The sequence below is a fragment of the Sinocyclocheilus anshuiensis genome, unplaced genomic scaffold (genome assembly GCF_001515605.1).
Source record: "Sinocyclocheilus anshuiensis isolate Anshui unplaced genomic scaffold, SAMN03320099.WGS_v1.1 scaffold823, whole genome shotgun sequence".
Lineage (NCBI taxonomy): Eukaryota > Metazoa > Chordata > Actinopteri > Cypriniformes > Cyprinidae > Sinocyclocheilus > Sinocyclocheilus anshuiensis.
Window position 1 is genome coordinate 392,671 of NW_015546078.1, and position 12,558 is coordinate 405,228.

General features: G+C 37.7%; 1 protein-coding gene and 1 long non-coding RNA gene across 2 annotated transcripts in view; one reads left to right on the plus strand and one right to left on the minus strand.

Annotated features, from left to right (window-relative positions):
* The first annotated feature begins 3,058 nt into the window (after nt 1–3,058).
* LOC107699913 (uncharacterized) lies at nt 3,059–6,846 on the plus strand. Its single transcript, XM_016501359.1, has 4 exons — nt 3,059–3,098; nt 4,268–4,979; nt 5,303–5,710; nt 5,798–6,846. Exons 1-4 carry the CDS (start codon nt 3,059–3,061, stop codon nt 6,516–6,518), a joined length of 1,881 nt encoding a protein of 626 aa, XP_016356845.1. The 3' UTR covers nt 6,519–6,846.
* A 361-nt stretch (nt 6,847–7,207) lies between these two features.
* The window catches only part of LOC107699918 (uncharacterized), a 22,219-nt gene continuing 16,868 nt past the window's right edge, over nt 7,208–12,558 (minus strand). Inside the window, exon 3 of the long non-coding RNA XR_001635509.1 lies at nt 7,208–7,449. This is a non-coding gene — a long non-coding RNA (uncharacterized LOC107699918). The remainder of the gene's footprint in view (nt 7,450–12,558) is intronic.

Here is a 12,558-nt window from a genome sequence, read left to right on the forward strand (position 1 = left end):
CACAACAGAGGAATAGGGTAAAATAATAATAATAATAATAATAATAATTAATAGATAGCATCATTCCCTATAGTTGATTAATCACAGTGCATTAAGACAATTGTTTTGTATCACAAGTTTGCTTAAATGTTATGTTTGAATATGCAAATTAGGCTTTATCTAATTCAGTACATACAGTTCCCTTTCAGTCGGTCACTCTCGACGTCACGTCGGATGACCGACGAATTGGGATCTCACTTAGAGAGACCAATCTACTTCGAGTGTAAACTAAAATGGCTGACATGCGCGAGACGGACAAGACACGGTTCTTGAACGGCCCCGTGTCCAAGGCCGGCCTTTTCGGCGACACGGTGGAGAACTTGCCCAGCAGTTCTCCGCTGACCAAAGCAGACTGAGGCCATCAGGTACATCCTGCCCCGGCGTGCAGCTGCTGCCTTCGCCGAGGGCGGCCCCCCTGCCACCGCCCCGCTCCTGCGGCCTCCAGCAAAGCTGCGCCGTAGAGCCGGTCGCAGGGCAGCCACCCCGCCCGCCTTCAGGGAACGAGGGTTACCATACGTAACCGAGACGTTCTTGTTTCATTTTGCTGACATTAATATTTTTTACATAGGGGATTTTGTATATGTTTTTTTATCAATCCATAAATCAAAAATACTCTCAACAGCCAGAAAAAAAGTTTTTTTATGTATTTATGTATTACATGTTTTAAGGAAACTGATATATTTAAACAGGGTGAATGATATATAAACAATCTCCTCTGCAGAAATCATCAGAATATAGATAGAAATAAAAATGGAAAGTTTGGAGCTACTGAAGTGAAGATTTCTGGCTTAGTGCATGAGAGAAAACTCATTTTGAGAAAACGGTTTTTAAAGATATGTGTTGTAATTTAAATCTACTGATGCAAATAGAAAAAAAACGTGTAATAAAGTAAGTTTTGGAGGTTTTCTTCTCACTAGTCTGAAAGAAGGCATGTTATGAAAGCAAAATAGTTAAAATTTCAAAATTGACCAGTGCTTGAAAAAACTATGGTTTTGTCTGTGTTGCCTCAAATAACATGAACTGACTTTGCATTTTAGATAGCGAAATACTGAACAAAGTGTCATTTATACAAAAGAAAAGGAGCACACTTTTTGAGCAAACATTTTTTTAATCTAGCGTAACTTGTTTGCAGAAGCCACTTGGTTTCGAAAATGTCTATAATACTTTGAAATTCAAGTGTGTCCAAATGCACAGAATGCATTTTGGGGTCAGTGTATTTCAAAATCCATACCTGAAGCCCTAAATCATAATCCTACAATTTAATTCAAAATACAATAGGATGACTGTGAGTGGACATGACAATTCAAACAATGAGAGATTTATTTCAAGGAGCTTATTCATGAAGTGTCCTACATTAGGATTACCAGAAAAGTATAATATACTGTGAAATGTACTGAAATTTAACAGTGAAAGAAAGAAGTATGCAGTCATATTCATTAAAGCCCAGGAAACCAAGCTATAGTGTTTTATAATTACAGTGATTTAGCAATCTTTGGCTGAACATCTGAAATTAGGAATAATAAACAACTCTGACAAGCTGTAAACACATATGCGTGCTGAAGTGACTCTGGCCAAATGTGTGTGTGTGTGTGTTTGTTTGTGTGTGTGTGTGTGTGTGTGTGAGAATGGTGGAATAAGTTTATCTGTGTGTGAGTTGATAGAGATGCACACAGCGGCACTCCTCCTTAAATTTGTTTGTTGCAGTAATTATCTCTTTCCTTTTATTTAATGGGGTCGAAGTCCCAACCCTTCCGGATGTCTTGTCTGATATGATTGGGATGGCATAGGTCAGTGGTGTACTGAAATGAAACATTTAGTAGACAAATACTGTTTTTTGTCTTTTTAAGTCGACAGAGCAAAAGAAAAGATTGATAAAAATAGCTGTGCTTAGCTGTGTATAGATTAGAACTATAATGATTTAAGTGATATAAACTACATGATGTTTTTTTATAGTTGCATTAAGTTAAATAGTTTTATTAATGATCCTGGTTGTATTTGTGTCATTGTTATTATGATTGAGATACTACAGTTTTTACTGATTTTTTTAATCATGGTTTATTTGTCCATTTCCATTTTAAATGTAGTTGAAGTTTTATATTTTTATTGTGTGTTTTTAGTAATAGTATTTTGTATTTATTTTTGTGTGTAAGGCTTGTTTGAGATGCATCAGTGCTGCGCAGACCAATCGGCGCATGACATCAAAGTACCGCGAGAGTAATTCAAAAGTATAGAGTCGTCTGCTCTCCAATCGCTCTCACGGTACTTTGGTATAATATGCCGATCGGTCTGCGCAGCGCCGATGCATCTCGAATAAACCTCTAGTGTCGTCATCGAACTGCAATATTTATTCGCGAATCAGATGTTACGGCTCGCGATGTGTTCGATACTGCGTTTGAAAATATGGCGCGCAATCTGAATTTGGAATCAACACCACCTTGTAGACCTATTTTTGTCGCATTTGGGACGTTATTTTAGTTTGAAATCACATGAGCGGAAATGAACTGGAATATTATCTTCTTATTTAGAGGAGTTTATGTTGTTGCTAATGCTAATATATAGTATAAGTTATATGAATTATGAATTATGGTTGTTTTTGTAAGCCACCCTTTTATGAACTTGTGATTGTTTGTTTCTCCCATAGCCTTTGTGATAGCAAATGTTTGTATATTTAGAAGCTTCTAAATTTTTTTTTTTTTTTTCTGATTTTGTGAATATATGGGCCTGTGTAAGCCAGATGGGGCTTCTACTGTATGTAGTGCTGGCAAATGTAACTGTAATATAATTGGTTCATAATGCTGTCAACGATCTTCAGTTTCACTTAGCTGTCTATCATCTGACACACACACACACACACTTATGTGCATCATTGTCAAATCCCTCGCTTCTTTGTGCCTCTCTTTGGTTTTCTTCTCTTGGGCAGGTTGTGAGTCACCTGGGGATTCCTGACTGTGCTTTTCCCATTGTTTCTCTGTCCTCTCTTTTGAGAGATCTTTCCTCAATCATCTCGTTTATACCCATGATGGAGAAGACTAGACAGAGAAAGGAAGAAGTTAGGGTGAGTGAGATGATATATATAGTAAATACTTTAATATGAAAGTATGAAAGAGTGTTGTTTTCATATCTTATGTCTTCCATGCTTACCAAGGCTGCATTTGTTTGATCAAAAATACAGGAAAAACAGTAACGTACCCTAATTAAATTGCTTTTTTCTGTGTCATTAATGTTTATCAAAGAACAAAAGACAAAGAAAAAATCACTCACTGCTCTTGACTAAATCACTTTACTAGGATTAATGTACATTTAATTTATATAAATAAATGTCTGCTTGAAAGAATGAAGAATTGTATGCATGTTGCTCTAAAGAATGCAAATATAACCATTGGTCTTTCCTTGGAAAGAAGACCATGTGCTTATTTCTTTTTGAGAAGTGGTTTTATTTCATTTTAAGATGTGTTATGTATCACAGCACTTAAATCTGTCCATATTGCATAATATCACATATTATAACTTTTGCTTCTGAAAGGGAAACTCCTAAAAATTCATATTCAATAAGGTCAGGCGCAAAAACAACTGTGTCCACGCCTTTTCAGCGCTAATTCGTCACTGCGCGTCTTTAGTAAAACCTGACAGTACAGTTTTAACGCCAAAAGACAGTTTGCGCTGGCGCAAGCTGTTAGTAAAAATGGCTCTAAGGCCCAATCCCAATTCTATTTTTTACCCCTTCCCCTTGTCCCTTGTCCCTTGAAACAGAGTGTCAAGGGGTAGGGGTGAAAATATTCCCACCGAGAGGCAAGAAGCCTCCGGAGAAGGGTGCTTTGTTTAGGAAGTTGAGTCCTGATGACTGGAAGGAAGAGCACAGTAGGGCCTTCCAGCAGTTAAAAGCTGCTCTGATGAGTTCCGTGGTACTGACACATCCTGATTTTAGCCGCCCATTTATTTTGTCCACTGACGCGTCCCTTAATCGCTGTTTTTGAAGTAAACTCACTCTAAAAAGATAAACGCACAGATGCACATGTACGCAACTTTCTCTCTCTCTCTGTCTCTCTCTCTCTCGAATTGGCAATATTTGAGAAAAGGGTTTAGCGATGTATAATTATTGGGGGTACTAGTGTAACTGGTGTGAATTTATTGACTTAATTTAATTTGCTTTCTTTTCTTTCCTATATTGTATTATTATTTTTTTATATGCTGTTTATACCATTATAAATTCTATGTGTTTCATAATAAGAATGGGTTAATGAACTCCACCGGCCAATTGCTTTTGCTAGCAAAGCCCTTACGTGCGCTCAGGCCAAGTATCCTGCTCACCGCTTGGAGTTCTTGGCTTTGAAGTGGTCCGTTTGCGAGAAATTCAGCCACTGGCTGAAAGGCCACGAATTTGTTGTTTGGACAGACAACAATCCCTTAACTTACATCCTTACAAAGCCTAAACTCGACGCGTGTGAGCAGAGATGGGTCTCCAAGTTGGCGCCCTATCGTTTCAGCATCAAGTATATACCTGGCAGTAAGAACGTAGTAGCCGATGCTTTAAGTCGTCAACCCTTTGTCCATAACCGGGTCAGTCAGAGGCTGCTGAATGAGCCTTACAATGCGTTGCTTGAGGAAGCGGAACAGTTTGAGAAGGAGACAGTGCAGGACGCATTCAGGCTTAGTGCTGGTGTTCAGAGCGTCGAATGCCCTCCTTGTGTAATGCATTGTCCGATTTCTAGTGCCGAGGTGTCTGCGGTGTTAGAGGGTCATAATGACTGGGAAGCAGGGAGGATCTTGAAGCAGTGGGACAAGTTAAAGATACTCGATGGTTTACTGTATCGTGTAACCAAAGATAATCTGAAGGGAAAGAAACGGTTGCAGTATGTTGTTCCCTCTTCTTTAATCACGCAGGTCATGACAGGCGTTCACGACGAACAGGGCACCAGGGCCAAGGTAGAACAATGCACCTGGCAAGACAAAGGTTCTTTTGGGTCGGGTTGGAATGTGGCGTTCGCAAATATGTTAAGTGTTGCAAGCGCTGCGTTGTCAGTAAAACGCCTGAACCCCAAGGCAGAGCCCCACTAGAGAGTGTGAAAACGTCAAGTCCAATGGAGCTAGTATGCATCGATTTTTGGACTGCAGAAAGTTCAAAAGGTCGTAATGTGGACGTGCTGGTTGTAACTGACCATTTTTCTCGGATGGCTCATGCTTTCCCGTGTCGTGACCAGTCGGCAAAACAGGTAGCACGACAGTTGTGGGATCACTATTTTTGTGTGTACGGTTTTCCTGACAGGATCCACTCAGATCAGGGGGCTAACTTTGAGAGCCAACTGATCCGAGAGTTGCTGCAGGTTGCCGGTGTGAAAAAGTCCCGAACAACTGCTTACCATCCAATGGGAAATGGCCTTGTTGAAAGGTTTAATAGAACCTTGGGCAGCATGATCAGAGCACTCCCGCCGAGGTCTAAGGAAAAGTGGTCCCAGTTGCTTCAGACACTGACCTTTGCGTATAACTGTACCGCGCACGAATCCACGGGTTATGCTCCATTCTACTTAATGTTTGGTAGGATCCCGAAGTTGCCCGTGGATGTGATGTTTGGCAACGTTGAGAGAGACTGTGACGTTGTTGATTACAACAAGTATGTAAAGAGGTTAAAAGATGACCTAAAAGAGGCACTTACGGTTGCTCAGAAGAACATTGATGCCAGTCAGCAATGTCAGACCGAGTTGTACAACCAAAAGACGAAAGGTCATAACATTGAGTTGGGTGATCAAGTTCTGCTGACCAACAAAGGTGAATGTGGGAAGAGGAAACTGGCAGACAGGTGGGAGTCCACGCCCTATAGGGTAGTTGCGCTGAACCCACAGTGCCACATTTACCGCATACGTAACACCAAAACAGGTCAGGATAAAACCGTTCACCGCATTTTGCTGTTGCAAGCAAATTTCCTTCCACTTGAGTTGGAGGAACCTGAATCATCTGAGGATAGTGGTGAATCTGTCCTTAGTAGTAGAAGTGTGTCAATGGATGTTGTTGGTCCTGTATCTGATTTGTGTTCTTTGTCTGAGCGAGTCGCCAGTTGGTTGGAAAAGACCACAGCTTCTGACGACCCTCAGCAGAGATTGTCCTGCAGATCCGAAAGTGTTGAATCATTGAACGTAGTCCCCGAGTCATCAGGACAGGAGCAACTTGCTTCAAATAATGATTGTACCAAGGAGAAAAGCAATGTAAGCAGTCCAGATGAAGGACAGAGTTCTGATTCTCACAGTTCTGTTTCTGAGGCAGTTTGCCATAGTGACCATTGTGTTTCACCTGTTGAAGCTGTTGAGCCGCCTCCTGATCCAGGGGAAATGAGAGTTCGGACCAGAGTGGGTAGGATTGTGAAACCAGTCAACAGATTGATAGAGAACATGACTCAATCTATCAAATTTCTGAACCCAGTTGGTGGAGTTGTAAGATCTTTACTAGATAAGAATGTATTGTATTACAACTTTTTTTTGTCATTTTGAGTTCTAGATTACAGCACATGTGAGTCAATGTATTTCAGTATGTTGTTCCAGATTAGAGATGAAGTTTCATCCGAGATCAATGGTGTTTAAGGCACCTTTTGCGGGTGACTGCAGTAGGCCTGATCAACCTGCCGTATTCGCCTTCCCTGTGAGTGGGAAACATATTTTGTTGCACAATGTTTTGGATAAAAGTTGGTCTAATGACCCCAGTGTATACTATCCCTGTAATAGTCAAAATTTGTGAAGTTCAAGGGGGAGAATGTAACTGGTGTGAATTTATTGACTTAATTTAATTTGCTTTCTTTTCTTTCCTATATTGTATTATTATTTTTTTATATGCTGTTTATACCATTATAAATTCTATGTGTTTCATAATAAGAATGGGTTAATGAACTCCACGAAATTTTGTCCCTCTACTATTGTTCGCAAGTAAAAAAATATAACGTTAAAGTCACGTAACTTTTCTTTGGGATTTTGTCCGGGGAGGGAATGATATCAGTGGAACACATCCGGGGTTTCCCCGCGTGCGACATGTGATAGCCTCAGTCTACCTGTGTGCGAGGCTAATGAGCACATGTACTACTCTGTTCTCCCCGTGAATGACCCTGGTATGGTGATGTTTTTTGTCTAAAATGCATATTTATCACTGGATGAATGTGATTACTTTATACTAGCATTCGATTGTGCTAGTTATAATGTAAATGTATATTTTATGGTGTTATTTAACTTAAACGGTGTACATTGTGACGCTAACTAATTAGCATCATATGTTTAGTGTGCCAGAGAGGGAGAAGCTGTCGCCTGTTGATCCACTGATTATTTCTCCTTGTTACAGATCGAGTAAAAGAAAGTGCTGAATCTCATCAACGAGTGGTTGTGTGGTCTTTATGTGTGTGAGGGTGACCGGTCCAAACATGCTACACTAGCCCTCCTCAATGTCTAAGGTGGTTATTATCGCCCTGATCAGACATTAAAATATGTTGTGGCACTATCGTTCAGTCTATAATGATATGACGTTAGCAAACTTTAGCAATTTTTTGCAAACATTTCTTTGAGTAACAAGTAACATAAAACAAATTATTACTTTTCGTTAAAATATTTATTAATGCCCAAAAATGCTTACATTTATGTCTTTTTGTTCGCTCGGGCAGCCATGTTGCCGCTGAAGCCGGTTTACACTGAGATAATTTATACCAGAGTGTTACGGGAGAAAATCCGATTTAATGATTTATGCAGTGCTTGACGCATGTGGTGCAGCCTACACATAATACGGTGCTAAACATATTGAATAATTAATTTCATTATGTAACGTATAGGAATACTGATTTATTCATACAAATGGTATTATAATTTTTTGTTTTATTTCACTATTGTATGTTTTAATGTATAAATACTTGAATTAAGGGGAAGGGCTAAGGGGTAGAATTGGGATTGGGCCTAAGACTCCACCCGTTACAGTAGCGGCCTTTTTGAACAGCACAGTATTGTTTTTCGCTACTCCTTATTCAAAATTAGTCCAATTCTTATGAAAATTAAATTTTTGGGATTTTATTTTATTTTTGAAAAAATAATTGGAAAAAGTCTTTTCAATTCAAAGGATAATGCTTTTGACCCAAGGTGCCACTTTGTACATAGGGTTAGTTTTGTAACTCAGAGGTCAAATTGTTTTAACTTTGAACCCATTCGCCATTGACCTTTTCAAGTACACTCGATAATAACCAAGATAGAGATTGACAGGATTGTGTCTAGATGCATGGAGTTGTGCTTGTACAGCACAATGTTACAAACATGATATTCGGAACAACATAATGCCTGTATTTTTTGTTTCATTGTGGTTAGTTTGTTGCATTTATGCATTTTAGTTTCAGTTCAATTTTATTTGTATAGTGGTTTTTATAATAAATGTTGTTCCAAAGCAGCTTTACAGAAGATAGAAAAATGAAGAAGATAAAAGATGAAGAAAATAATGCCTTGCAACCCCCCAGTGAGCAAGTTGTTTTCATAAACTGTGCTCAGATTTGCCAAGATAACAAAGTTTGCAATTTCAGAGATTTCAATACCTTGAACATTTCTTATTATAACTTCAAATAGTTCAAATCAAATGGAATATGCTTCTCAATATTCATCTTACAACTGTATGTGTCTCACTCATTTCTGTTTCTCTGTTTCTTTTATTGTTGTAAGTACATTTAGAGAGAACAAAAAAATCATCTGAGAATAAGTTGATATTTTAAAGAGCCGTTCACCCAAAACTTGATGAAATGTCTGTCATTATTCGCTCATAATGCTATTCCAAACCCAAATACTGCATGTTTTGGTGAATCTTTTCATGTTACTTTTCTATGCAACAACAATTCATATAGTGACCACATCTGTGAAGCTCTGAAACATGCAAAGCACATAATTAAAGTAGTCCATATGACGCATGCCCTATTCCAAGTCTTGTAAATGCCAAATGATGGCATAGTGTGACAACCAGAGCAGATTTTAATGGTTATTATTCGCTGAATGCCATTATGGAGCTCTAACATCTCATTCTCCATTGCAAGTATTTCTTCACATATGATAAATCTTGTGTGAAACACCATTTTTGGATCTGAACGTTGCAAATGAGATTCTAGAGCTTCGGCGTAGGTGAAGAGTAAGTGAATATCTTCCTACGTTTTAGTCTGTTCATTAACCAGAGCTGTCATATTGCATCAGAAAACACTGAATATTGTGCATAAACTATGTGCTATGTTTCCGATGCTTGTACTGCCTTTTTAAAGCTTGACAGTCATAGTCTGTTGTATGGAGAAAAAAACAAAACAACAACAAAACTTGTTTTCTTCAAAAAGTCTTCCGCAGAAAAAATACCCACAGTCAGGTTTTGAATGACATAAACGTGACTAAATAATGGCAACATTTTTTATAAACTATCACTTTTTCTTTTTTCCTGTATTTTTATTTCAAACCAAAAAATAATATAAAATAAGATATACAGATACAATTGTGTGTTGCAACATAACAAAGGAAAACACAATATCTATAGTGTTATAAATAGGGTTGCAAAGGGATGGAAAACTTCCGGTAAATTTCCGGAAACTTTCCAAAAATCCCTGGAATATTCCAAAAAATCCTGGAAAAGTTTCCAACATTTCTGGAATGTTTCCGAAATTTACTGGAAATTTTCCACCTTTTTGCAACCCTAGTTATAAACAATAATTATATTATTGAAAAGGAGCAGAAAAAACTTTTCCAACCCCTTATACAATTCTAAATAGTTCCAGTACATATAATATGTTAATATGTATAATTATATCTGCCTTACAAGATTGTAGTTGTATTGTTTTATATATATATATATAGATATTACAACAAACAACCCGTCACCCTATAATCACACATGCAAATGCAATCAGCATTATAACCCACACTCACAATCACCTCTGTTTAACCACGTATCCTTTTAATACATTTTTTTTAACTGTTTAATATTTGTACAATATTTTAACACTTGCTCCAAACTGTTTCACAACCTCATCAAGATACACATACATCTTAGAGTTAGAGTTAGTATTGAGCTTTTTAAAGTTTAATTATTTTCTCAAGTTATACCCACCCTGCCTTTCTATAAAAATATTTTGTAAATTTTCCAGTAGTAGATTATTTCTTGCTTTGAACATGACTAGTGCTGTCTTAAATTTAACCAAATCAATGAACTTTAGTGTATGTGACTGTAAGAATAATGCATTTGTCTGTAAGTTATTATTGTAGGTGTTTCCCCAGATTTCCACACAGTAACTCACAAACGGTAGTTTAAATGTATTATGCAAAATATGCATTGATTTAATCAGAAACAGAATCAGAATGAGTTTTATTTCCAGATATGTTTACACATACGAGGAATTTGTTTTCGTGACAGAAGCTTCCACAGTGCAACAGAATGACAGAGACAGGACAAAAACACAGATAATACAAGAATAAAAATAGAACAAGTCGGAATAACAATATACAAATTGACAATGTTGTATGTACAGGTATATTATGTGCAAATTCGAAATGTAAACTAAGTATGTGTGTTAGATGAATAAATGTATAAGTGTATAAATAGTGTTGTGTATTCCAACACTTAATGTTCAAAATATGTCTTGATTTATTCAGTATTGCTATAGATTTGCAATGTTGCTTTGACGTGTTTTATTTGCGGTTCCCAGCAGATTTTGCGGTCTATAGTCACACCAAGAAATGTATTTTCATATACTCTCTCCATACTTATGTTGTCAGTTTTCAATTCTACTTTAACTGAAACATAGCGGAGAACTCGATTCAGTCTCCTGAGCTATAAAACCCTAATAAAAGTTTCCTCTGAAAGTGTGTCCTTTTTCCAAATCGTGCTCTCTTCTTCTTTTGTCTGTCTCTGATTCCTGACTCTTTCTTCTTATCCCTCCATCACTCTCTAACTTAGCCAGTCATCTCCAGTGTGTCTCCGTTTAATCCCCGATCACTTTAACTTGAAGGATCAGTCACACCACATGAGCCGTTAGCTCTCCTTTTATCCCGCTAATTTTCTCCCTTCGTCACAAAGCGAGCGCTGTGTCAAATTCAGGACTCAGAGTCATTTTAATAATGTGATTAGCAGCTAGCGATCCTCCTTTACTCTTTTCCCTCGTCCCTCTTTCTCCTTCTCTATTTTCTTCCCTTTATCCCTCTGCAAAGGCAAAAAGTTCTTAATTTGACGCTAACAAAGAGGCTTTTTTAATGAGCTTAGGCAGACTTGTTTGCTTCTTTCTTCTCGGCTTTGATCTTGCATGCTGTGTGTCATCTAATTTGCTGTTTAGTGCCACTATGCCTGTGTCAGCATGCGCTCACTTGCTCTGTATGTGTGCGATTGTGTCATTTTTGTGGTCTATAGTAGTTGTGTTGAGTTGTACTGCACATAAACTTTAGGATTTTCTCTCTTCTCTTTGATGGAGCTGTCGGTCCAGCAGTCGTGTGGACTGGAAGGGTTGTTCCAGCCCAGTAATAGGAAAGCAAAACATTTGCAGCTGGACTTTTTCCTCAGGTGATGTGCAGCTTTTCCCACTGTGTGAAAACTGTCCATCATTAAATCCGGCAACCTCCACCCTTCTGCCCTAGTGTGGTCTTTCACACATGTCTACATACATTTATGTGTGCGTATATATATTATATGTGGATATATATACAGTGCTGTGAAAAAGTTTTTGCCCCCTTCCTGTTTTTTGTTTTGTTTTTTGCATATTTGTCACACTTGAATGATTCAGATCAACAAACAAATTTGAATATTACTCAAAGATAACCCGAGTAAATACAAAATGCAGTTTTGAAATTATTTCATTTATTAAGGGAAAAAAGCTGTCCAAACCTGCCTGGCACTATGTTACAAAGTAATCTTATACCTTTTGTTCTTTAATATTTTGAATTGTTTTTAGCTTTATTTTTTGTTTTTCATTTATATGTTAAGTTTAGAAATTTTGTTGTATGCATTTGTCATTTTTATTTAATCTCTTTATTTTTAAAATGTGTATAGGTAGTATTTATAAAGTTTTAGCTTTTAGTTTTGGATCTGTTTTTAGTTGTTTTAATACTACAATTGATTGCTTCTGTTGTCGTCATTTGTAAGTCGCTTTGGATAAAAGCCTCTAATTAATGACTAAATAAATAAAAATAAATTTATTAAGGGAAAAAAAGCTGTCCAAACCTGCCTGGCACTACATGAAAAAGTAATTGCCCCCTAAATCTAATAACTGGTTGTGCCACGCTTTGCAGCAACAACTGCAATCAAGCGTTTGCGATAACTGGTAATGAGTCTTTCATATCGCTGTGGAGTAATTTTGGCCCACTCTTCTTTGCAGAATTGTTTTAATTAAGCCACATTGGAGGGTTTTTGAGCATGAATGGACTGTTTAAGGTCATGCCACAGCATCTCAATTGGATTTAAGTCCGGACTTAGACTTGGCCACTCCAAAACCTTAATTTTGCTTTTCTTGAGCCATGCAGAGGTGGACTTGCTGGTGTGTTTGGGATCATTGTAGCGTCT